At 53.7% G+C, this 25,840-nt stretch overlaps 8 protein-coding genes across 8 annotated transcripts; 3 read left to right on the forward strand and 5 right to left on the reverse strand.

The window, feature by feature from the left end:
- Positions 1 to 1,769: 1,769 nt before the first annotated feature.
- Positions 1,770 to 8,220, reverse strand: G647_08757 (uncharacterized protein; the record flags this gene model as incomplete). The annotated part of the gene is made up of 2 exons (XM_008733064.1): positions 1,770 to 2,663; positions 2,713 to 8,220. 2 exons carry the CDS (start codon positions 8,218 to 8,220, stop codon positions 1,770 to 1,772), a joined length of 6,402 nt encoding a protein of 2,133 aa, XP_008731286.1.
- Positions 8,221 to 9,360: 1,140 nt separating this feature from the next.
- Positions 9,361 to 10,731, reverse strand: G647_08758 (uncharacterized protein; the record flags this gene model as incomplete). Its single annotated transcript, XM_008733065.1, has 1 exon — positions 9,361 to 10,731. The coding sequence occupies one exon, from the start codon at positions 10,729 to 10,731 to the stop codon at positions 9,361 to 9,363; it is 1,371 nt and encodes a 456-aa protein (XP_008731287.1).
- Positions 10,732 to 12,511: 1,780 nt separating this feature from the next.
- On the forward strand, positions 12,512 to 14,929 carry G647_08759 (uncharacterized protein; the record flags this gene model as incomplete). The annotated part of the gene is made up of 1 exon (XM_008733066.1): positions 12,512 to 14,929. The coding sequence occupies one exon, from the start codon at positions 12,512 to 12,514 to the stop codon at positions 14,927 to 14,929; it is 2,418 nt and encodes an 805-aa protein (XP_008731288.1).
- Positions 14,930 to 15,854: 925 nt separating this feature from the next.
- On the reverse strand, positions 15,855 to 16,700 carry G647_08760 (GTP-binding nuclear protein GSP1/Ran; the record flags this gene model as incomplete). The annotated part of the gene is made up of 4 exons (XM_008733067.1): positions 15,855 to 16,192; positions 16,248 to 16,401; positions 16,452 to 16,544; positions 16,632 to 16,700. 4 exons carry the CDS (start codon positions 16,698 to 16,700, stop codon positions 15,855 to 15,857), a joined length of 654 nt encoding a protein of 217 aa, XP_008731289.1.
- Positions 16,701 to 17,373: 673 nt separating this feature from the next.
- Positions 17,374 to 18,090, reverse strand: G647_08761 (uncharacterized protein; the record flags this gene model as incomplete). Its single annotated transcript, XM_008733068.1, has 1 exon — positions 17,374 to 18,090. The coding sequence occupies one exon, from the start codon at positions 18,088 to 18,090 to the stop codon at positions 17,374 to 17,376; it is 717 nt and encodes a 238-aa protein (XP_008731290.1).
- A 1,294-nt stretch (positions 18,091 to 19,384) lies between these two features.
- G647_08762 (uncharacterized protein) lies at positions 19,385 to 21,943 on the forward strand (the record flags this gene model as incomplete). Its single annotated transcript, XM_008733069.1, has 1 exon — positions 19,385 to 21,943. The coding sequence occupies one exon, from the start codon at positions 19,385 to 19,387 to the stop codon at positions 21,941 to 21,943; it is 2,559 nt and encodes an 852-aa protein (XP_008731291.1).
- Positions 21,944 to 22,413: 470 nt separating this feature from the next.
- On the forward strand, positions 22,414 to 24,078 carry G647_08763 (uncharacterized protein; the record flags this gene model as incomplete). Its single annotated transcript, XM_008733070.1, has 4 exons — positions 22,414 to 22,527; positions 22,621 to 23,590; positions 23,657 to 23,815; positions 23,960 to 24,078. 4 exons carry the CDS (start codon positions 22,414 to 22,416, stop codon positions 24,076 to 24,078), a joined length of 1,362 nt encoding a protein of 453 aa, XP_008731292.1.
- A 940-nt stretch (positions 24,079 to 25,018) lies between these two features.
- On the reverse strand, positions 25,019 to 25,516 carry G647_08764 (uncharacterized protein; the record flags this gene model as incomplete). The annotated part of the gene is made up of 1 exon (XM_008733071.1): positions 25,019 to 25,516. One exon carries the CDS (start codon positions 25,514 to 25,516, stop codon positions 25,019 to 25,021), a length of 498 nt encoding a protein of 165 aa, XP_008731293.1.
- Between the last annotated feature and the right edge of the window lie 324 nt (positions 25,517 to 25,840).

The raw sequence follows: 25,840 nt of genomic DNA on the forward strand, positions 1-25,840 counted from the left end.
TCAGACGTTGACAAGCAAATAGTGTTTTTCTTGGGTTCCCCGCTTGATGTTGGCCCAGCCAGGTTCAAGCTCTTCTTTGGGACGAAGGAATGTGGTCAATGGGTACGAGTTGCTCAGGTGCCCAGCTCAAGCTACAGTATCTGGGGGAGCCCGAGTGAACGAATGTGAAGAAGTGGCAAGAAGAGAAGCGCAGGTACAACTGTACAGGTATGCTAAAAGAATGAATGACCAGCAGAAGGTCCGTGAGAGAATGTGTCTGAAGGGAGTGAGACTGGAAGAGATATGCATCAAGCCGTGTGCTCGGAGACTGAGAATATGTATCGGTTTGAATTGGGTTTCACCACCACACCCAAACCACGGCAGATGATGCAGGTCAATAGTTTCGCTAGAACATCCCGGAAGACAAGCTCTGCTCGGCGTCGAAACGTCAGTCGCTCCTGTCACGCCATGGAGCCTTGTTCCTTTCGTAGCCGTCGCCAGGGCTCCTGGACGGGACGGAGAAGAAGGTGGGGAAGCGAAACTATCAGGATGAGAAGGAAATAAGCTACACGTAAAACGCGAGTGTCTTGCAGGCTGCAGCTTGGGAGGGTTGGGAGGCGTCGAGAGGCGTCGACCGGCATCATTGAGAGGTGGCTCTGACGCGACGCAGAAGCCGGACACGTCTGACTCGTCCTCATCTCTTCTTCATCTTCCGCTGGTCTCTGACTGCGTTGACCTTCACACCTTGCACACCACGAGCTTCTTGCAGTGGCACAGTGGCACAGTTGCTCAGTTACTCGTACTCGCACACAGTCTCTCAGCAAGCTTCGCAACATCCGCCTTCAGCAGACCCTGCACGACCCCGGCAACCTTCAGACGCCATCGTCTGCCTCCACTCTCCATTCTCCACTCGCATCCTTGCACCCTGCAGGGGTGTTTCCAAAAGTGGCTTGCTCTGGCCTGTCCTGACGCGGCCCAGAGGTCCCGAAACACACGCCGAACGCGCGACAGAGATTTCGACACGGAGCCAAGACGCGGGTTGGGTTTGATCCGCTTCGCTGATCTCGCTTTGCCAGACGCGATAGGCGTCGTGAGGCGTTTCAGCCGAGAAATGCTCCGGCTTCGACGACATGCACTTGTTGAGGGGGCCGACAAACAACTCCAGAGTCACGGCCTCCTGACGAGACTCGCTTGCCCATTCTGTCTCGAGACTTTGTGCTTTTGTGTCACATTGGGGAAGTCCGGATTCGAGTCTCAGACTACGCTTGTCAGAGGCCGCAGTGCAACATCTCCTGGCCGTCACATGAGAAACAAGAAGCTGCAAACAACGCTGGAAAGCCTAGCCTCCGAGACGAGCAACTCTAATCCCAACAGGGGCAAACGACTTCACTAGACCGAGGAGCGACGACACGAAGGTGCACTACTCAGACGTCGACCACAACTAAGAGCTCTCCGATCGCTGGAGTCCAGGCGCTATTCAAACATGTCACGTCAGACTTCGAATTCGTAGCATGATAGTGTTCATCCCCAGCTGTTCGTCATCTCTTAGTGTTGACATACCATGTACATGAATGACACTGGGTCTAGCCAGAGTCGTATAGCTTTTCTCAGTCCTCCACCCAGTCGAGACTATTGCACCCGAGACTCAAAACGCCATCGCTATGCTATCATATGTTCAATCCCTTCCTGAAACTTCATCAAGCCAGCAAGGTCATCCTCTTCAAGATTCACAGGTAAAATGTGACGAAGCGTTCTCGTCGTAAAGTCGTAAGCTCTTGTAGTCGCGCACTTCAGCCCCGAGAGGTGTCACTCCGAACCCTCGTCGTAAAGCTCCTGCGTAAACTCTCGCCCCAGGCAGAGTTGTCGAAGCTCTCCATCATTCCTTGCCCATCCAGTTGGCCCGTGTTGCTGGTCTGTCGGCTATGACTCAACGTCGGCGTCGTCGGCGAAGATCTTGTCGCCCCGTGATACGATGTATCCACCGATCCGAGCCTCGTCCGGATCGGGCTGCTCGCAGGCGATCCGTCTATCGGCGATGCACTTCTTAACGAGCTGCCAGAAGGCAACGACGTATCAATGGGCGGCAGGTTGACCGAATGTTTCTTCGGCGTGTAGGACTGTCGTGACTCGGTGAAGTCTCGTGGTTCAGTGAAGCTGCTCCCTTCCATGTTATCATCAGGGTCCTCGATGAAGATTTCAGGCACGGGGAGTGAGGGAGGGGCGGCCAAGCGGCCACTCCTGCGCCTTTCCACGGCTTTTTTGAACTTGCGAGACCAGTGCAAAGTGTCGAAGAAGCCAACCACGGTATTTCGCCGGATCGTCTCCTGCACCCTCTGGAGACGTGCTCGTCGACGAAGAAACTCCTCGAGGCGTAGACTTCGTGAATCCGTGATGACGTTGTAGTGCGTCAACAAGAACAGGACCGCCGTAAAGGGGATACCACGGTCCGGATCAGCCGTCAACATGACCTCTTCGTAGAAGACGTTGAGACGCGCCCGTCTCTGCTGGATCTCTTTGACGGGTATCTGGTTGACGCGTTCGGCCAATTTATCGAGATCCAGGCCGTCCACCACTCGCCCTGGTGGTCTGACAGGGTCGCCTGGCTGGATCGAGCAGTCCTCCTTGATCGCTCTTACCGTGAAATCACCGTCATATATGCGCATTTGCCAGATCCCGGACAGTTCCTGATTGTTGTCAATAAAACTAGACAAAGCCTGCAAGAGTGAAACTTACCCCTAGCAGCCGCGGGAACTGTTCCTTGGAAATAAACCCGGTACTGTTGGGATCGAATTCGGCCCACGCTTGTTTATAGCGCCGGATCTCATCTCGACTGACGATAGACATCCCACTGCTCTGTTGGTAGACATAGGAGAAACTTTCGAAGATCATCGACACAAACAGCGACACGAAAATGTACATGCTGATGATGTTCCAGGCGATAAACAGTGCTCTTGCCCATCCAGCGCTGCCGCAGTCGCTCGCGAAGAAACTATCTTCCCTCACACAAAACGGCGGTTCGATGCTAGCAAAGTCTTCCATGATCTGATTCCAGCCTTCTCCGATACTTGTACGGAAGAGTAGGATTAGGGCTTTCGGGACTGTTCGGAAGTTGACATTGTTGCTCTCATTTGGACCGAAGCGTGTCAGGCCAAATGCTTGGGTCAAGGCAATCGCAAAGACTAGGAACAGGACGAACCAGGTGGCCAGTAGGTTAGCAATCAGCGGGAGAGACGCAGCCGCGGTCTTGAACAATTGGTCCAGCTGGTTATTTCGCGGAATGAGGAGGAATGTTGCAGAGACAAGGAAGAGTTTCTGAAGCTGTTCGAAGCCTCGATTGTCGACAGTCGAGACTGAAATCAACGAGGTAACGAAAATACCTGACACGGAGAAGATCGAATACAAGTCCCACGAGCTTCTTCGGAATCGGTTCCAGGAGAGACCGACGATTCGGATCACGATGTTGGCGATGAGCACGAGTGTGATGGCAAGGAAGATGTACTTCCGTAGTTTGGACCACCACTCAGGCTCAGGATAGAAGTCGACTGTCAGGAGGATCAAATGGAAGACCAGTACCAACGTGATGAAGCGTTGCCAAGCCCCGCGTTTCTGAATCGACAGATCGTAGCACCATTTCTTCCACTTGTTGCTCTCCATGCCCAGAGAGCGCTTAGAAGGCGAGATCTGCCTCAATAGCTTGCGCAGCTCCAGCCATGATCGCTGTTCAGCAGTTAAGTAGGCGACACCGGTTTGCTCCGTGTAGTTCCGCATGAACACGGATATGAACAAGGTCAGGACAAAGACGGCGCCCAGCAAGTTGAAGATGATAAAGTACACGGCATTGCCGCTTGATGCGAGCGGCTCTGGCTGCGTTCCTCTGCCTGTGATACTCGTGCCGGACCACATCACATCCACCCATCCCTCTTGAGAGACGATCTGGAAGAGGATGAATAGGGCACTGCCGAAGTCGTCAAAGTCGAACCACGGGTTAGCGACCTGTCTCGGAGCCAACACTGGCCAATTGAACGGGGTCGAGTTGTACTCTCCGACACAATTGCTCAGTGCACTGTAGCCGAAATCGCCGTCGTTACAAGCTTCCAGTTTGCCGTTGAACAGATTGACTCCCAGTATGGCGAATGGAATGAGCAAGCTCATCGAGACAAAAGCGGCAGCAAGGACTTTGTAGCCGCCCACGATAATGACCGAGTAGAAGGTCTGCCGCGCAGTGTCGCTGATGTTGAGTAAGCGCAAGGCTCTCAGCGCCTTGAAGGCGCCGACAGCACGAGAAACACCATCGTCACGGAACATCGCCGTGATTACATTGATCCAAAGCGTGATGAGCACCACGCCGTCGATAAAGCCCCAGACGCTACGGAAATATGCGTGTGGCGTAAAGAAGAGTCCATCGGCAATTACCTTGATGGCCGCCTCAATGGTGAAGAGCGCTGCGAAGCCCAGATCGGTCCAGACAAACCAGTTCGTAATGCTCAGCGAGTTTTCGAGATAGTAGTCTCGCTGATACAATGGCGTGGTGATGCAAGCCAAGATGACCATGGCCACGATAGCTAGATAGGTGAAGGCAGAGAATGCATACCACGCAGGTTTGAAGGGCGAAACACCCTCCACACGTTCGCTTCCGCGGCCAGGGCCAACAAGGTACTGACACAGCTTTCTGATAGGATTGTCGGGCTTGAAGATGAAGAGGGAAACATTGTACTTCGGATGCTTTTGCAGGTATTGTCGTTGGGCCCGCCGACGGTTTTCTGCTGTTGCCACCACCCTCTGTGCGACAAGCCTAGGATCAAAATCCTCGTTTGCACGAGACACGGTTGCATTCGAGTAGAAAGGGTTTGGTTCTCTGGTGCCAGCAAGCCCTGTGACCTTTCCCCAGTATTTTGAGAGGAAGCCGGGTTTAACCGTGGGTATCTGATCGAGGTGCATGGACGTTGTTCGCCGCGCGAGGCCCTGATCTTGTTCGTCCAGAAAGTCCTTCACAACAGCCTCCTTGAGAAGCTGTTCGACTGCTGCTGAACCGTACTCGAGAGCGTCGCGATGTCTGAGTGACTCCCGTCCCATCTTAAAGACAGCGGCAAGGGACAAATTTCCAGATGCTGAGCCGGTCATTTCTTTCTGCCTCAAGAATGCCTTTACCTGCTCCAGACGCTTCTCGTCCTCGGACACGTCGAAACTTTCCTGGATGACAGCAATAAACATATTCAGGACAATCAGGTTTGACACCACGAACCAGAGAATGAAAAATATTGCGCTCAACCAGGCCGTGTCCCAGATGTTGTTGAACTGGGTAGAGTTGTACATCAGGGTGGTCCAGTTCTCGCTAGAGAAGACCTGGTACATCCCTAGGAAAGAATTCCAAATGTCGAAAAAAGTGACATTGATTAGCTCTCCACCCGCATCTGCTGGAGGAAAATCCCCTCTGAACAGTTGGGAAGCCAGGATGGCGGCCAGAAAAGTGAACAGGAACACGAAGAGGATCAAGTTCAGGAGACCAACGATGTTCCCAAACACGACCATAACCAGCTCTCGAGTGACCCTCACAGCCAGGACGACTCGATAGATACGCGCAATCTGGAAAACCGAAAGCCACGCATAGGCGTGCCCAGAGTTGCGTATTGTCGGGATTTGCATGACTGCCGTGACGATTGCCAGCAAAAGGTCGACGATATTCCTCTTCCCGTGAAAGAAGTGTCTCCAGTCACACAAGAAGCGCAGGATGATCTCTAGCAAGAGAAGGAACGTGACTACCGATTCCGAGTTCATGATGAAGCTTTCTCGACTCGGGCTCTGAGTTGCACTTCGCAGACTCTGCACAACCAAGTCATATACGATGACAAGGACCCAGAAGATATGTGTCTTGTCGTATATTTTCTTCAGTTGGCTTCTTTTCGTTTTCAGATCTTCGTCGAGATGCGGCCCGTCGATCTTATCGGCAGTAAACGCGCTTTGCTTGCTCTCCTCGCGGATGATCTGGAATGAGGATGTGATAACAGCGACTAGCAAGTTGACCAACCACAAGCTCAAGACAACAATGCCTGCGGCAAAGTATAGTGCAGCGGCAAGATAGTCGGAGTCGGTTAGGTAGTATAGGAGATCTGAGAATGTGTTGGAGCTGATGATCACAAAGACTAGCTCGAGCGATTGTGCAATATTGTCAAAGCTGACGGTGCCATTGTAAGGACCATTGCCCGACTCAACGCACAGCGAGTTTTGAGGGCAAAGATAGCCTTTTGCGCTGTTAGCCCCTTGCGAGCCGTCACTCTTGAGCCATGGCATTTCGTCCCCGGTCACGGCATCAAAGTAGCCTCCGCAGAACTGGATATTGTCGGGCGCAATGTTTAGGGTGAAATTCTGGCCTGAACCGTCGTCTCCAACCCAGACGCAAGTGCGCCGTAAGCTCGATTTGAAGCTCTGTACTCCAACGATGCCGAAAATCAACCAGAAGAAGCCAATGAGAAAAGCCACATGGACGAGCAGAGGAGCCGCCTTTTTTAGACTCCGTAGGATGATCGATGTCCCCGCCGTGAGGCCCAGTAACCGCAGGATCCGGAGGCAGCTGAGCATATTGAAGACGTAGACATGCTTCGAGTCCTCGACGCCGCTGATCTGCATCACGAAGGATATCCAGTACGAAACAACGGCTACGAAGTCAAGCCTGTTGAAGGAATGTCTGAGAAAGGCGCGACGTGCCAGGCGTATCCTCTGTTGCTGTTTTGTGTGGCCTGGCCCACCGGGTTCCGGAAGGCCTGTAAAACTGCGGACGATAGATGGCTGAGTAGGGCCATCATTGGCCGTCATTGGCGCCTCTCGAGCGTCCTGCGGGGCAAACAAGGTGTGAGCCTTCTGAAGGACAGCCTTCTTGAGACCGACAGAACGATTGATGGTGCTGAATTGAACAGGATTAGAGATGAACCCCGACACGATGGTGCGAGCTATGAGCTCCAGAGTGTACACCACGAACAAACCAAAGATGGCATAGTCGAACCCAGTGCTGCCCCATCGCTTCGTCCGGGTTTCGAGATACACGGCGTCGGACGCAGCGTTGACTGCTAGCAACACGGTCTGTGCGACGATCAGGACCAATATCAGCGGTTCAGTCAACGGATGAACCAGGATTTCACAGAGCCATTTTCTCAATGCATTTTCAGGTCCGAAAATACCCCACGACCTCCCGAGGAGGGGATTTGGATGATACGCCGGAGTCGAAGGAGCCGAAGGGGTGAAGGGAGTGAAGGGTTCAGCAGTGACCTCAGCGGAAAGTACCTTCTCGAGTGGGGGGGCCTGGTGTGGCTGAGCTTCCTCCTCATCTTCAATGCCTGGTAGAGGCAGTGCGGGAGAGGTCGTGCTTGGGCGTCTGTGCTGTCGCACGGAAGACTTGCGTCGAATGCTCTGTTCCACCATGTCGGAGTCGTTGCTTAGGTTGACCACACGCTGTGATATTTCTCGCAGCATAGAGTTCGCCCGGGCCATTGGGGAGGGAGACGGCGACAATGATCTAGACCGCTCCCCCGACTCTGCACGAGAGGCCGACAAGCGGCTGATGCCACTTCCGGTACTCAATTTGCGATGCATGCCAGCTCCGGTATCGAGGGTCGGGAGGTCGTCTCCGAGGCGTGATGCCCGCCCCCGGACAAACGACGGGGACTCGCCATCGGTCCAATGCACACTGGACCCTTTTCCTTGTCTGTCGTGCCTCTGGCCTCTGGAGATGGAACTCGAGGTCTTGAGAGAAGATGTTAGACGTTGTGACGCCGTCAACGGGGTAGTGTCCGAGTCTGGAGGAGAGAAGGGACTTTCCGCCTCATGAACATCTCCTTCCGCCGCTGTTGTAATTATACTCGGGCGCCGCAATCCAACACTCGGAGGAGTCGAAGGTAGCTGAAGGTCTAATCCCACCGTTGCGGCCGCAAATCCTCCAATGTCTTCGACCGGCGAGTGTGTGTCACTCCCACCGCCGCCTCGCACAGAAAGTCCAACCAGTCGATTTGGTGCACCAGACGGACCCCCCCTTGTGGGAGACTCTTCATGGTCATTCAAGCGCGCATAGTTGGGTGTCCGACGTCCCGCCAACAAGGATCTCGTGCGACTGTGCCGCTTCTTATGCCCGACAGTTGCGCTTCCCAGATCATCTGCTTCGTCTGATCCACTATCTGGAGGCCTGGAGAGATCTCTGAGAGGTATTGACTGCGGTCCGATGGCCTTAGGGGGTGTTCTGTCGCGAGAAGACATCGCGATATCGCGGCCTTAAGAAAGGTAGGCCTTCCGACGGTACATGCTACCTTGTAGAAAGCCACAGCATTTCCATGGCCTTGGGGCACTGGCGCTCCGGTGGAAAGTGTGATTAGACGACGGGGTTCGGTAGTGGAAGGAGGAGCGAATGTATGCGCAATTGCGAAGAACGAAGTCCTCGGTAACAAGCGGGGATTTATTGGCAACGCGACGCAGCCGATACGTGATAAGCGTCGGATTACTGAACGAGCGACGGGATGGGATGTAGTCCGTTTATCGCAGGAGCTGGCAAGGTGAAATGGCGGGTGAGGAAGGAGTGAGAGATCGTTGTGGTCGTCTGTTCTTTGTGAGACAGCCAGCAGCCCCGACGAACCAGCGGCATGTGCACCAAGATTTGGTGTTGAGAAAGTCAAAGGCTCACGCCGCGCTGCTGATGCGGCAGGCAGGACCCGGGCCTCACTAACTGGTTACAGTACAGTACACAGTACCTGGTAGAAAAGACTCGACGCGCGGCGGTGCGGTCCCTTGTGATGTGCCCTCGACACTAAACTGCTTCTGCGGGCTACGTCCCACCAGTCCCCTTGGAGCCTAGGAGGATCCAGGGTCGCCCCGCAAGGCAGACTTCAGCTGCTTCCTTGGACTCCGAAATGCTGACTTTAGCCCCTCAGAAGCTGCTATTTCAGGGGCCGTTCGCCCTCGAACTCCTGCACAACACCCGCACATCCTTGATGGCATGCTTAAGAAACCATCCAGCACTTTCCAATGGCTGTGTTGAACAGTCTCCAGCATCCAGCCGAGGAGCTAGATTATTCGCATGTTCCTGTTCACTCGTCATGAAGGATAATACCGGTCGGTTGGCTTGGTAGTACGGGTTTTGCTGTTCGGGCCGGAACAGGTACCTCTTATCCTTACAGGCCTCCCATCATTGGTGTAGGGGGTTCCTGCTCGGGACACCTATCGGGAAACTTGTACCTCAGTACGGTTAAAGGTGCATTTCTTTATTTTCGCTATCTACCCCGTACAACTGCGGCCCTGGTAGCAGTAGCCAGGGCCGGGAGTAGTGTCTTCCTTCCTTACCACATAACTCGGTGCACCCATTGCCACATCGAATGCATGTCCGCCCAAGTTTCCTGGGTGAACTCAAGTCCAGGCGACTCTCGCATTTCTTAGAAGCCGTCTCACTTGTTCTGGGAGCAGTCCCTTCGTCTTCAGACTCATCTTTCGAAGAGCCTGGAGGCCTTTGCTCTTGCGGAAAACGTCGTCCCACAAGTGTTCGTGAACACACTCTAGCTCACTCTTCTCGTCCGTTGGGCTTAGCATTATCGGCACATCCATGACTTCTTCCTGCTTCTGTTTCCAGCCGTTGTCACCAACGATGCGAGTCAACGGGGCCAAAGCGTCATCCCAGGTCCCGGACCTAAGGCGGCATCGATCAAACTGAAATTCATGCAGCACCTTTCGGTGAGACATGATAAAGGCAGATGCTTGGTCGGCGTCGAAAGTAGCATTGCTGAGATGCATGGCCTTCAGGCGCGGAAACTTCAAAGGTCTGCAGGGCGATTTTGCACTGGAGTCTGGGCAAGCTTGGGAACAATCAAGGGAAGTCGGGCGCGACGTGCATGGCTCGGTATGAAGTGAGAGCGGACACGGGCCTTTTTCACCGAGCCACTGAAACGTGAGGTTCTCAAGACTCTGCAACGTCTGAAGGTAGCTGTGGAGGATTTTCAAGTGGTCTGAGGGCTGGTCGCGACCATACCGGAAACTATCCATTTCGATGTTCAGAGACTTGATGCGCCTCCATACCCGTGCCGACGATGGTAACGAGCCAATACTGAGCTGAGGACGAAGGTAGAATATCGCCGAAGGATGAATTGGCGCAAGCGTGAGCGTTTCGAGCTGACTGGGGTTGGCAGCTTCGATCGCCAACCTCAGTGAGATCAGTGCGTAGTCGACAACATCTTTGCGGTATCGTTGGCCTGCAAGTTGACCTGGACAAGAGACATGGAGGTGCCGTAACCCAGGCATAGCACTGATTGCTTGGAAGAATGCATCTACATTCGTAGCGGCGTGGAAGAGGGGTGGATATTGCTTGACCAAGAGGTCATTCATTTCCCAGGAACCATATTTGGATGTCGATGATGAGGATGATGAGCTGGAGGAGGAATGCGGCCTTGAGTTATCGACCCTTGGTTCGTATAGAAACGTGACTTCGTCCAGTGTGCCTGGAATGAGTAATGGAGGTAGGAAGGTTTCGGTGCTGTGTGGCATGATGAAGGACAGATGTCGCACATGCGGGCCAATTCGATCCAGTGCACACCTACGCGCCCTGCGCGAGAAGGTGTTGGCACTGAAGCGGATCTTCAGGTTCTTGAAGAGAGCTGGGGCAATGTCGTCGGCAAAGACCTTGCAGGCGAGTCGCAGTGACCGCAGATCATCCTGTGCAACATAAGACAGGAAGCAGTCGCGGGTGAGATCTGTTCGCCAAAATTTGACGAATGTGGTGGAAGACATGTCGAACTTGGCGCATGGCTGGCGAGGGTATCATGTGTCTGGTGGTCGTGTATGAATAGTACAAGAGCAATGATAACATCTGTTTTCAAACGTCCATTGAAAAGAAGAGTGGAGATGATTTGGTCAACAACAAAAGGCACTACCTCATCTCGATCGCATTTTAATCCAGCAACAACAAGATAACAATGAATGCAAAATTTCTGATGATGAGGGCAAGCCAAACACCAAGATTGAGAAGAGGGTTTACGACTTACTTTTCGAAGAGATGGGTGCCGAGCAGGAGAGATATAGTTGATAGTCATTTGAGGGAGGCGACAAACCAGTCCATTGGGGGGAAAGAGTCGTTGTGCAGTGTGCTCTCGAGCTATATCACGAATTTTGCACGATCGTGAAAGCGCGAGAGAGGAAAGCAACGTGACTATAGGTTGGAGGACGTGTTGCGGCAGGAGGCTGGAAGAGTCCGAGCCTCGAGGTGCATAAAACCTGCATAAGCGGCTGCATCTGGTGGCTGAGACGCGCCAGTTTCGAGAATTTGGTGTTTTCTGTCCTCTTCGAGAAGCGTCACGCCTTGTAGCGCAGCGAATCGACGCGAAGGATTATCCTGTTGCAGCTTCTTCTCTTTTGTCCTTGCAGGGTCTGCCTTTGCTTTACTGCGTATACGGAGTACAGTTCAATGTGCATTTAGGCGTGTACGAGTACTCCATTCGAGTACCAGGCATGTACGGAGTAGAATTAAAGTGGAAGTGAATATCCGCTGAGATTGGTTTCAGCCTCCAAATCAACAACCATCAGCGGCTCGCGCCGCCGCGTCAGGCCAACGTGTACTTGTATCCAGGGAGTACAACATGAATAGTTTGTTGGCCCGCAGAGCCTGCAATACTCTCCGTGCACTGTATTGATGGAGCACTTCGGCTTCTCATAAGTTGACTCTGAGGGTGGGAGGGATGCGCGGAGGAACGATAGCCACAATGGAAGCATTGTTATCGTCATCGCGTTCGGCTCATTGTTTGAAGAGAGAGTGTCTCACAGAGTGAACACCGAACATGAAACAAGGTCACAACGATCCGTCACGAATCTCTGGGACAAACGAGCGTCACTGCGCACGAGTATGATTGGCGAGCCTCTCTCGACCTTCCCACCGAGCCCTGAAGTGGCTGCCCGGCGTGGCCGGTACGCCCGGAACAACCTGAAAATCCTTGCTTGGACTTCGTTCTCCGGGCAGCCCCAAAATTGCCACTTCAGCCACAGCGACCATGCCCATTCCATCCCATTCCCCGGCTCTTCCATTCGTGAGTGGATGCAAGAGTGACATCGTGACCATCACATGAGCTCGAACATGACATCAAGGTTTGCAGAGTTTGTGTCCCTTCCATCATTCACCATGATTCGACCTGGCTCTATGGGTACCTGCCTATCAGCATCTGCATGCAAGAAAATTCGCAGAACAAAGCAAGTGAGCACACGAGTGATCACCACGTCGCCGCCTGGTATAAGACCAATTTCAGACCCCATGTCGAGAGGCGCTTGGCTAGCCCCTTCTCTGGTTCTTACTCCCCTAGCACTTTGGTGTCACCATCTCGTCTTTCATAACACGCGAGAGCCCACTCTTTCTAAGTTTTGCTATCGATAGAGCCTTTGTACTATCTAAGTAGCCCTGAGAACCTCTTTTGCTCGTATACCGTCCGGCGTCCATAGAGAACCGCTCTTAACTCCCCAGGCACGAGACCACTTGCTTGTTCCTTGATTGCAGCAGTCAGAGCCAGCACCGTGGTCTTCCACGATGATTCCACAACTGAGCCCGGTTCCCACGCTGCCAAAACCCTTTGGGCCGCATAAAGTTGGCACCACAGAATGGGAGATCCCAATCTCAGAGATACCCTCGCCGTCGCCGATACCAGACGAAAAGATCACAACCATAAAATTCCGACTATTCTACCCAACAACGCCCAAGGCCAAATCGAAATCCTCTGTGACATGGTTGCCCTCACCGCAGCGAGAATGGAACCAGGCATACGCTTCGTTCCTTGGAGCGAGTCCTCGGGTGTCGTCGCTCATATCATTCGTCCCATCTTTACTCAACATGACCACTTTGCCGTGCGTCGCCGATGCGCCATTATTACCCAGACAGGCGTCTTCGAAGTACCCTCTAGTGATCTTCTCGCATGGCCTGGGGGGGAATTGCAATGCCTACAGCGCAATTTGTGCAGCACTGGCAAGTTTTGGCATTGTGTGTGCGGCCCCTGAGCACCGAGACCAAAGCGCCCCAATGTCCATTATACGGTCGGCTGATGGGCGCAAAGCCGCCACGGTCCCCTATCAGAAGCATCCACATGCTCCCACGGCCAAAGTCCTCAATGCACGCAATGCCCAGTTGCGGATACGGCTTTGGGAGCTCGAACAGCTTTTCACGGTTCTGACGAGTCTCAATGAGGGCAAGACGTTCTCCAACTACGCTGTTGCGGGCACGAAAACCAAACCGGGGCCGCCGCTGAAGAACGTGCTCGATCTGCGACCCGGGCACGTCACCTGGGCAGGCCACTCCTTTGGCGCCTGCACGACCATTCAATTCGTGAAATCGGTCTACTATCGTCAACATCTTCCTTCATTTAAAAACACAGAGTTCGAAGATGACCCGGACTGGCGACCACTTTACAAAGCCGTTGAAAACAGCGAGCTCGTGCGACAAATCACCCCGGACTCACCCCTTATCCTGCTCGACCTATGGGCCATGCCTCTGCGGGCGGGACTGACCAGATGGCTGTGGGAGCGGCCTCTGCCCTGCTACAACCGCGAAATACCTGATGGCAAGGCTCCTCCTCCCACGAACGTGATCGCAATCGTATCATCTGAATTCTACAAGTGGCCCGAACTGATCAATCGGATGAAGGCTGCCCTTTCCGCAAGGCCTGCCGAGGCCATGTACACGCTCGAGAAGCGCACATCCAAAGACAGTACAAACTACAAACCACGCACGAAATCCAACCCACAAATCATTGCGACGCCCCCTGATAAACTACCTGTCGACGTGGAAGAACCAGAGGAACTAGCCTCACGGCGCGGGTTTGAGGAGAGGAGGGATGAAGACCAAGAATCAGACGCTGGCGACGAAATGTTTCTAACACCATTCTCGACGCCCGGTGAAGAGTTCCCATTTGAGAAGATCATGATGAACAGACGAAGCGGCTTCGAAGCTTGGAGGGTCCGGACAGATACCAAAGAGACGAGACAGGAGAGTGCGGAGGCCGAGAGGGATATGGACACAGCATCTATGAGAGAGGCGGTGAACCAGATCAAGCAGATGCAGCTAGATCTTGAGCTAGAGTCGCAAGAGCAGAGAGATCAGTACAATGAGGATATTATGAAGGAGGCCATCAACCAGCCCCTCCCGGAGTCCGCTGCAGAAGACGAACCAGACGACACAGCCACCCAGGATGGGATCCATACTGCTACTCAAGCGGACGCAGGGGAAGCTGCCATCGGAGTGGAGGTGTCTGCAGAGGATGAGGAAGCCGACTTCAACGCCGCCTCCGCACCGGCTTCACGGTCGTCGACATCCTCTAACCTGACGACCTCCGACTCAACCTCCTCCCTCTCGACACCCGCCTCTTCAGTCCACCTCAGCCGCACACCCTCCCCATCGCCCAGCACCTCGACGTGCGAAAGCACATCTAGCGCCTCGTCGCTGTCATCCTACGACGCAAATACCCTAGAAAACGATTCAGTCAAGACTACCGCCTCGGCCCTCCCCCACCCTTCCGCCAACCAACCAGACGAGCCTTTCACGCCCACATTCAACACCTTCTCTCTTCCACCCCTCGACGTACCCAAGACCCTCATCGCACCTGCCTCAAACACGCCCTCGCCTCTCGACCCGCAGCTCTTCCTGATCCCGAACACGGCCCATCTCTCACAATCCGACTTTGGCGTCCTGTTCCCCAAGCTGACGAGATATCTCATGAACGCCGAGAACCCCGTCGAGACGATCCGGCTCAACGTGAGGGCCATGCTGGCCGTCATGAGGAACTCGGGCCTCGAAGTCGAGGCATACAAGGACGAGGTCGAGAGCGTCAAAAGGAAAAAAGACGATAAGGCGCTGCAACAAGGCGAACAAGCACAAGCACGGGATGTGCACGACGTGGATGATATCCTCACGGAAAACTGCAAGGAAGAGAGGTGGTTGAGGATCGATATCTACTGATCGCTTATCTCGTGTCTTAGTTGTGGCCTGTGGCCACCCCTTTTTTCAGGATTTGGGTTGGCATGAGCAGACATGGATTCGTCTTCTGGCGTTGTTCAGTTTTCGAGCGCTGGGGAGCCTGGGGCAGATGGGCAAGCCAACCGAGCGTAAGGGTAGCTGTCTTGCTTTTTTTCCCGGCCGCTCGGCTCAGGTTGACTTGGGTTGGCTGTCCGTTCGCGACGGAGTCTACGCGACAGAGTCTACTTGTTCCTGCGTCTTGTTTGATGGTTTGATGGTCTGATGGGCATATGCGTTATGAGGAGAGGATTTCTACTGGTCATCCAGCCTGGGTTTTTTTTTAAAAAACGGGGAGCTTCTTGTGGTTTTGGCGCCGCCATTGCCGTGGAAGGATTTACTGTACTTATCTCGACAGCTTCTGTATATACTGTATTATCAATCGAGAAGCTCAATATGACACATACAATGATGCAATCTATTCCAAGATATTAGTGCGGTTCTGATTTGGCTCGAGTGCTACAAGGCGGTCTCAGTCAATGTTCTTTCATGTCGCTATGCTAAACTAGTCTAGAACTCTGAAAGTGTTGCAAGAGCAATCATGTCAAGGTGAAATCTTCTGCACTGTGATTGCCCTTCATACTGCAAACGAGAAGACGCAAGTGTTTGGCCGGTTGCATCTCATCATCTGCCGCGGTTGATGGAGATCTGCTCCTTGAGCTAGACCTTTTTCCGCTGCTCATCTCCGTACCGTCGATGCCACGGCGGTCTCACTCGACGCCCCGAGCTCACACAAGGCCCCTGCGAAGCTTTCCTGTCCTGTCAACAACACGACCTTTTGCCGTCTCGCTAAACCCAAGTTCCCATGCTTGCTAATTTTCGCTGACTTGAAAGACCTATATTGCAGCCGCAGCCTCGTGTAGCGAATCGCTTACAAGTCAGGATCCTCCTCATCTGGCAGGGGCATAGCTGCGGCCTCGGTCATTTCCTTGTGATACTGGTCGAGCTGTGCCTGATCGATCTGAACCTCGGGCGGCGCAAGGGCGGGAGCAGCGACAAATTCGAGTTGAGGGTTGCCAACAAGTTTTCGTGCTAGCCAAAGGAAAGGCTTCTCGAAGTTATAGTTGGACTTGGCGGAAATATCGTAGTATTGGAGGTTCTTCTTGCGATGGAAGGTAATGGTTTTGGCTTTGACTTTGCGCTCCTTGACATCGACTTTGTTGCCGCAAAGGACAATGGGGATGTTTTCACAGACACGGACAAGATCACCTGCGATGTATGGTCAGCACACAGCCCGTATGAATTGCCCGGTTAGTCAACATACGGTGCCAGTTGGGGACGTTCTTGTATGTGATTCTAGACGTGACGTCGAACATGATGATACCGCACTGGCCATTGATGTAGTAACCATCTCTTAGACCACCGAACTTCTCCTGACCCGCAGTATCCCAGACATCGAACTGGATCTGGCCGAGGTTCTGGCTGGCTGTCAGTATCGGATCCGCTTTGGCGATCGCTTGTGACGTACGGTTGAGAAGCCAAGAGGGTGAACCTCGACACCAAGAGTGGCGATGTACTTCTTTTCGAATTCACCTGTCAAGTGGCGCTTGACGAAAGTAGTCTGTCAAGCCAGTCAGTGTTGTCCTTCTGCATCGGCTCTCGCCCGAGCGGAGAAGAGGGCGGACGAGGCATATTGAGCGCATCCTACCTTTCCCGTTCCACCGTCACCGACCAAGACGAGCTTGAAGGTGGGCACGCCTCCAGCAGCTTCCGCCATTGTGATTGTTTGCTTGTTGGGATGATGAGCAGGACACTAACGGGCTAATCTCGAGGCAGATACTGCGATCGCAGAGATGCCACAGTACCGGAGAGATGTGGCAGGCGCAAAGAGACAAGCGGGAAAGAGGACGAAAAGCTTTGTCTGATGGTATCTGAAGACTGCAGGCGCAAGTCTGAGAGCCTCTAAAAGGCGGGAGAAAGGTTGTTGTTTTCACCCAGTGCCAAGACCAGCGTCACTGCCTGAGCAGCGTTGGTGGCGTTTGCATAGTATCACGTGATGGTGTCGATCCCTGCTCAGATCGAGAAAATAAGCAGATGAGTTACATGAGGCGAGGGAGAAGACGCATTGATCTCCGATTGTTGGTGATATTGTTACATTTCCGTTGATGAGGGTCTATTTCAGAACGTCCACAGGTGCAGTTGCAGACCTTTCTCCTAGTGCCCAATCCCATTTACACTCGGGTAAAGAGGATTTGTGTATGGGGCTGCTGGACTTGTTCTTCGATTGAGAATCGTCCGTATCATCAAGGCGCACCTCTCCTAATCGTAATGGTACATTTCGCGCACTCTTTGCCTTTGCTTGTTGGCTTGCAGTATCGCTTTCGAGCAGGCTGGGAGATCTGCGTATTCATCTGCATTTGCTCAACCTTGCACCACAGCCACTGAGAACTTCATATCGGGACAATGTGGCACCCAAGTGTGCCTCTACCACCCCAGTTTTGTCTCGGAGTCAATCTCAATTCTAGCTCTTGCGCTTGTGGTCCTGTGCCCCTGGAGACTTTCACCACGATCGGGCGGCCCAAGTTCTGGCCCACGACCTCTCCAACTTTGCGTAATCTTTCATGATTTGACCAGATTGCGGTGCCGAATCTTCTTATTTGATCGCCAGCTCTGAGACCAGCTTCATTCGCAGGACTGCCAGGCTCGACACTGTTGACTTGAGCAAACGGCGTTTCGGGAACTGAAGGTATTTGCTGCGACGCAGGAGTTGGCTGAGGTTGAGGTTGAGGTTGAGGTTGGTTCAAGGAATTCTTGTATTCATCTGAAGCTTGATATTTAGCATGGTGCTCATGAAGGCCTTTCTCGATCTTGTCCATCAAGGCTTTCCAGTCATTGCGAAGGCTGATGATGCGTGCTCTGGTCACTCGTACTTGTGCCACATCAATATCGGACCTTGGAAAGCCATCGAACGTGGTAAGACTTGTCTGCATGGTGACCCCATGGCTATCCAGAACCGCCCCCAGCGCCTTCAACTCGGCTTCCAGGTTGTCCTTCCGCGCAATTAATTGGTGTAGTGTCAGACCCTCGAACGACTCGGCCTGGTGAATCGAAGTAGGGCCGCTGGGGACATGAATATCTGCAATATTAGGCTCCATTGGAAGTCCCATCATTCGTCAACAGGAGAGGCAGCGAAAGGACGTGGTATGTTGAGAGAATAAAGGTCATGTCAGGCACAGGCAATTTGAACGCGCAGCGCAGCCCAGAAGCGAAGCAGAACGTCAACGAAGGTGAGGCGGGGAGCGTTCCCCGAATTTCGCCGATGTCTTGCCGGACGTCAATCTGAATTTCAACACCAAAAACGCCAAACACCAAACACCAAACCAACCTTAGCATCTTTCGTAACGATCAATGGTTGAAGGCCTTATACTTCTCTGCCTCTGAGCCATCACCCCGAACCTGCAAGCGTCTGGTACGTTAAGACCCGAAGACAGCAGGCGGCGCAGGATAGCATGAGCATGGCAATCCCATCACATGAGGTGGCTTCGACGCCCATGTTTCACAAACAATCTCATTGTAGTTTTGTTTGCATCTTGTCAGATTCTGGCAAAGCTAGCTCAGGTAAGGACAGAGATTTGCCATAGACAACCACCGACAAACCCGCCCTAGCTCTTCCAGGATGGCGACGGGGCTCCTTCTCTTTCCCTTGCTTGCGGGATTCCACCTTCCTCCATCAGCCAGGTTGGAAACCGGCCGACCATGAGCGCTCTCAGACTTCAGCCATCTCTCGGTCTTCGATTGCCAACGTCCGTTGCCATGTCATATCACTCAACTTTTGGAACATCAACGTTGGTCTCTTGGTCCCTCAAATGGGAATTTTGACCATTGGCTCTCATTTCGTTCCCCATTGTTGAGGTTCTATTTTTTGGAGCTTTGCTTATCTTCTTTCAGTACATCATGACGGCTCAGCTCCTGCCTTGCATTATCACCAGTCCGTTCAGCAGACGTTTTGACACGAGCACGAGCATCTATTGTGGCACCAGATTAGCCTATCCTTCTACTACAGAGCCCTGCTCGAACTCCTGGACTCCATGTCGAATCCAGCAAGATTCCCAAGTATATTCCAACTCGGTGCTTTCGGTTGCCTCAGCTCCGACGCAGACAAGCAATGGATGTTCAGACTTCTGGGCGGAGAACAACTTGCCTACATCCTCTCATCAATGGGCGACACACACAGCGTCGAACAGGATCAATCTGCGCTCGGCAGACTGCGATGTATCGTCAGTTCGAGGAAAGACGGGGATTCTCACTCCTCGGCCTGCCCCTGCCTCCCTGCGCAGCGAGAAGAAGCCCACTCCTAAACGTGCCCTTGCTGCAGGTCAGCCTCGTCGAGTGATTGCAGATCTGCTCAATGAAGAAAAGGACACATACGGATTGCAGGGTGGTCACAGCCCAGAAGTCCGAATGCATCATAGGATCGACACCTTCTCATCCACGGATCCGTACTTGACCGAAGAGGGGATGGAGGAGGATTCGCAGCCAAAACCACATGCCCGAGATTGGTTGAGCTCATTCAACCAGTCGCCGCAGGAACTGGATGGGACGTCAGTGCAATTGGGAAGCTCGGCGCATATGCCATATCGCAAGCTACCTCTCGTCTTCCACAGAAAGCGGCACTCGACCACCTCCTCTGGCTTTGTGCACACCATGAAAACTGCAAGCCTCAGTAACGCAAGCTTCAGCCTCGCCGCACGATCGTTGCGCTTCGGTCGGTCCACTGATAGCTCCGGCATATTCAGCTCTAATCCGAGACTTTCGGTTGATAGCGACCGACCGCCTACATCAGCGTCTGTGGACGAAGCGGCCTTCCGCAGAGCTATTAAACGACGGCAAATTCTTCTCGAGCTAGTCTCCACAGAAGAGAGCTACATCGCTGATTTGAAGGCTCTTATCTATCTGTACTCGACTCTCCTAGCGACAGCGGTGACAGTGTCAAACCGAGTCAGGGCGTCCGTGTTGAGGAATGTCCACGATCTTCTTTCTGTCCATGAAAGACTCCTGGAGCGGTTGCATCGAGCCGCATACGACGCGGCGGCACGAAAGTGGGCGGATACCACCTCACCGCGCCATCTTGGCTCACCTCGCTGCCACAAGCGATGGAAGAGTCTCGAGTCAAATGCCGCAGCCAGATTCGGGCGTCACCACCGTCGCACACGCAGCTCAATGGACTCGGCGGAGGTATGCCGCGGTCGGACTTACCTAGGCGGTGCAGAGCCGCAGGACGCTGCCGATGTGGCAGCGGTGTTCAGAGAATTCTTGAATGACTTTCTGGTCTATGAAGAGTACTGTGCCAACCACAGTCTGATATCGCATGAGCTACAGCGACACGCTCCTACGCATTGGTCAACCTACGAGTCGGGCATAGAGTCACTGGCCCGATCCCTTGTCGCCCTCGATCAGAAAACCCAAAACGAGAGGAAAGGACTTACTGTTGGTGATCTCCTCATCAAGCCCATACAGCGTATGACGAAGTATCCTCTGCTATTCGGCGACCTGCTCAAGCATACACCTGTTGCAGACTGCCCGAGTTCTCATTCTGAGCTGGAAGTAATCCTGACATGCTTGAGAGAAGTTGTCCATACCGTCAACAAGGCCACAGATGATCGTGAGACCAGGAACCAGATCCAGCGTCGGTGGGCCCTTCAAACAAGGCTGGCCTACGATAGAGTATCGCTTGGAGCTGATCAGTTACGCATGTTGGGCAATGTGAGGCTGTGCGGTGTTCTCCATGTGACATGGCAGACCAGGAACAACAAGGTTGATGGCCGCTATGCACTCTGCATCCTCTTCGACAGTAGCCTCATCATTGCCCTCCCAACTGGTGCTACTGCGAAGTTTGAGGCGATAGCTTTCCTGCATCTGCCTGACCTCAAGGTGGAATCTGCGGGTGACGGCCGTGGACTCCAGTGTCATTCGGCCCTTCATACCTGGAAGATTTGTTTTGAAACAAGTGGACACCTCCACGAGTTCATCTTGAGTGCGTGTTCTACAGTTGAGGAGCACGCATGGAAAGAGGGTATGCGAACTAAGGATTTCCCTTCGAGGAGGACTGATGAACTGTTCAACCAAATTCCTTCAAGTACCGGGCTCGACCTCAGATCCATTGGTCAGGTGTACAGTCAGCAGAGCTCAACATTGTCCAGGAATCCTTCGGTGCAGAGGGCTGCAACTGTTGGAAATCGAGCCAACATTTGCCAGGTCATCATCCGCAATACACACAATCCGCAAGATCTGGGCGAGTTTCGTCACCCATCGTCGTCGGCTATCAACAGGTCACAGTCACATATGACCTCAACCAGGGTTGTCGTGCTCGCACCAAAGCGATCGGAGAGGGCACGGCTAGAAGCAACACTGGGTGATGTATGGACAAAAGAGAATCTGCCATATCCAGGTATGATCGGATCTCGCGGTGGTCAGATAATCAGAGCCTCAGCCGGATCGCTGGTCCGGAAATTGAGTTTAGCGTCTCTTCAAGGTCCCTTCTCGAGGAGGTCAGGCAGTGTATCCCTTACAAGCCGCAAGTCCTTCGATATGTCCACAGACAGCCGCCGGAGTCGAACGAAACAATCCACACCCGTTTTTGAGGTGCGCAAAGAGAGCTTGGATGAAGGCCAATCCACGCGGGCAAAGACACGCGATATACCTGAAGTTGACACCATGGATAATGTGATCAGTCGGATGATAGGCAGCAGTGTCTCAAGAAAGCTGTCCGCCTCTCATGCGGATCACTTTCTTGGGAAAAAGGGCACGAAGAGGCAGCAGCTAGGCCATGATTCAGAACACGAGCTCCGACCCGAAGATCCAGCTGACGTCTTATATTCGGAAGAGAAGGACATATCGGAGAAGCAAGAAGTCGTCGAAGAAGGACTAGGAGGCAAGAAAAAGCGATGGAGCAACCCACTGGGAATACTGAAAGTCCTGTCGGGTGACGGACTTCGACATATGTTGTATTCAAGCAAATAATCCATACAGAACGTAGCGGTTCAGCGTGTACGTGTGCACACAGGAATGCATGTAAAGGTAGAAAGTGTTCAATATTGTTGCTGCTTGATCGATCAGGGGTTCGGCTTTCGTCACGTGCACTCCGCATCTCTCTTCACCGTTCGCTCACTTGGACTTCGCCAGATCATCAACTGGTGATCGAGAATCGGTCTACATCGAAGACTTGTATGCGAGCACATGTCAGCTGGCCGGCCTTGCGTCAGCGGAACGGGACTCTGGCGCATCGATGTCGACATCAGGTCTTCACTCTTGCTTGATCATCACCAGGGCCTTAATTGCTGACCGAGCCTCCTCTTAATACCGGTTATGGAGCTCCTTGAGATAAGACGAGCCTACACGAGGTGGTCATGTCGCATCTAGGCCTCTACACAGCTCGATCGCGACAAGATCATCAGGTCGGATCAGTTTTCTGAGTATTCTAGGTCGTCAATATGACCGGTGGTGGTTATGCCATCAACGACCCTTTGTCTGTCACGGTCGTCGGTGCAGGGATCGCCGGTCTGTGTGCGGCGGTAGCCCTCCGTCGAGCTGGGCACAATGTAAAGGTATGGGTTTGGTCTCCTCTGGACCGTTAGAGTGGTTGTCAATGGCAGTCCCCGCCAGCTGGGGCCTGCTGGACTCGCGCTGATGGAGGACAGATTCTCGAACGCTCGCCTCTCCTCGATGAAGTCGGCGCCGCGATAACACTGGCTCCCAATGCCGTGAGAATCTTTCGGTCGTGGGGTCTCGACTTTGAGCGAGCGAAGTTCATCCCGCGACTGGGCCAGACGTTCATCGACGGCACCACACTCGCCGAACAGCGTGCCACGGACCGAACGGACTTTGAGGCCACATACGGCGCGCCGTACCTGTTCGCGCATCGGGTCGATCTTCACGCCGCGCTACGAGAGCTGGCGACTGGTGCTGACGGCCTGGGCCCGCCAGCCCAGTTGCACACTTCAAGCATGGTCGTGGACTACGACGCCGAGACCGGCAGGGTCAGGCTTGCGAACAACACGTGGACGGAGCCGATGGACCTGATCGTCGCGGCCGATGGCGTCCACTCGCGCGCGGCCAGCCATATCCTAGGCCGCGAGTGTCCCGCCCACGCGACGACCAGCACGGTCATCCGCTTCCTGATCCCCACGAGCCTGGTCGTCGCCGATCCAACGACAGCTCCGCTGCTCAAGTACGGCGAGGGCCACTGCTCCTTCTACCTGCACAGGGATAAGCGGCGGTGGCTGGTCCGCTACCCGTGCCGGGCCAACACGCTGCAGAACTTCGGCATGTACGTCGACCGGCCGCTCGCTGCCTCGGGCGACACGAACGTCTGGGGTCAGAAATGCGACCACGACGATCTGCGCGCCGTGCTGGCTGGGTTCCATCCCGCGTTGCTGGCCCTCGTCGACAAGACTGCCCGCGGCAGCGGCATTCTGCCGCTGTGGCGATGCGCGGAGAGGCCGCCCCTGCCCAGATGCACGGACCGGAACGGCGGGAGGCTCGTCGTCATCGGAGATGCCTGCCATCCCATGCTGCCTCATCGCGGGTTCGGGGCCATCAACGCGATCGAGGATGCCGCAGCGTTAGGCGCGCTGTTCGAGAGGAACCTCACACATGCGTCTGAGGATGGTGGTGATGATGGTAATGGTGTCGAGGATGGTGATGACGACGCTGCTGACGATGCTGCTGACGCAGGTAGTCCTACTGTACGAGACCTCCTACATGTCTTCGAAACGGTACGCTTGCCCCGCGCGTCCGTGGCGCAGCTGTACTCGCAGGTGGAAACGGACAGGGACCCCGTCGTGGAAAGGCGAGAACAGACCTTGAGGTTATTGCCTGCCGAGGAGTTGCCTGGTGAGTTCAATAAAGTTGGTATTTTGACGTTATTGTTCCTTTCGTATTGTCCTGTCTTTACGTTAGGTACCTTTTCTGTGTACTTGTGGACGGGGAACTACGCTTGCAATTGTACATTAACTGACCCAACTGCACGCTACCTAGGCAATGGAGCCGAAGTCATCGACTGGGTGTTTGGGTATGATGTTGTGGGCCAGGCGCGACGGGCCAAGAAGGATTTCCTCGACGCACGGAAACGGGATTGTAAGCAAGTAATTGGTTGAGCTCCTTGGAGGCTTGACGCATTAAGCGAGACGCAGTGGACTTTGATTTGGGGTACGAGGTATTGAGCTCATGGCTGCCGGTCTTGTACACAGGCCCCCAACAGGACTGGATGAAAGCATGAGGTGCAAACAGAAGGGAACAGCTCAACCAATTACTGTACAGTACCTACGTATGTAGAGAGAGACTATGCAAATGCGACAATAACGACCCAGGAGCCAGCCCAGCCAACCAACCAACCAACCAACCAACCAACCAACCGCTGCTTGATGGATTCTTCTAGGACGGTCCTCACTAATCTATGCATTGGAATTGGACTACATAAGTATGGTAGATGGTAGATGGTATTGACTTCATGCGGCATTTTGAGATATTCACTCCAGTCATTGTGGTAGTTACTACACGCCGAATCGCCTTACAGCAACCCCGATCGAGAGTAATAACCGCATGCACGCATGGACACGTCACGATGTGTCTGGTAACCATTATTCCTACATAGTACATTCTAGAGATAACTACGGTTTGCAGACGAGAAGTGGAACTCGTGTCGCTACTGCTGCCTTGCCTGCCTGCCTATGTACTAGTTAGCCCTTTGAGCCTGAAACAGACATGGACGACAACCTTAGTTGACATCGTCACCGTCACTGTCACCGTCTACCTCTCCCCGGTCCCTCGAGTACCAGAAAAAAAGATCAGCTGTGAGATAATAGTGATAGTGTATTGTGTATTGTGTACTGTGTCCTGTTACGTGTAGTGTTGTGTTATGTTGTATGTGGTGTCGGTGATACGTTGTGTGGAACTTTGCATCCGGATTCCACTTGGGTATATACAAGGTACGTCGGCATAAGTATCCATGCCAGCCAATGCCATTCCTGTCCTGCAATGCGACCCAACCCGTCCCTGTCTCCCTTTCCGATCCAATGGCCGTCTGATACCGAGAGCCTACAGAACGAAAGCCAAGCCAGCAACAGCCAGAGCGCCCAGCCCCATGGCCTTCTCACTGACAGCACCGCCGGTAAAGGCCGATGGCGCAGCGGCCGTCGTACTAGCGGGAGAGATGGGTGGCGTGGTGGTCGTGGCCAGGACTTCCAAAGTGCTGGACACGGCTGTGGTAGGTGCGGCGATCATGCTCGTGAAATTCTGTGCCTCGCTGTAGCTGACTGCCGTGGGGACTTCCCACGTCGAGCTCCCGGAGCTGTATTCCGCGGTGTACGAGGTCGTGTAGAGCCACTCGGACCACGGGGCCGGGGTGGAGACGCTGGAGGCGGCAACCTCGACGGCCGTGGCGGTCGCGTTGGCGACGGCCACATCGGTGGCGTAGGTCGCGGACGTCCAGGTACTGGAGCTGCTGGAGAAGGTCCATGTATAAGCCCAGGTGGAGGACGAGTCGGCGAGGGCGCCCAGGGCGAAAAGAGCGGGCATGGCGAGGAAGCACTTCATCTTGACGGACTTGGGGTTTGGTTGTTGTAGCAAAACTCGAACTTTGAAAGAGTGTGAGACTTTTTTTTGTAGCAAAAAGTCGAACTGTGAAAGAGCGTGGGATGTTTGGTTCTCGTCGGAGCGATTTGTTTAAGCGAATGGATGTGTTCGACTGGAAGACACTTGGAGGGGGGAAAAGAATGAATTTATCGAGCGGACAAGGCACTGTCGACGTGAACTGCGAAGGAGAGAAGCAACCGCGACGCGACGATACTTACGGCACTGGAGCCGAGTCAAGAACTTGACATATAGGGGCATCGCAAGCCTGGTTTCTACCGTGTCAAG

Source organism: Cladophialophora carrionii (assembly GCF_000365165.1).
Source record: "Cladophialophora carrionii CBS 160.54 unplaced genomic scaffold supercont1.8, whole genome shotgun sequence".
Lineage (NCBI taxonomy): Eukaryota > Fungi > Ascomycota > Eurotiomycetes > Chaetothyriales > Herpotrichiellaceae > Cladophialophora > Cladophialophora carrionii.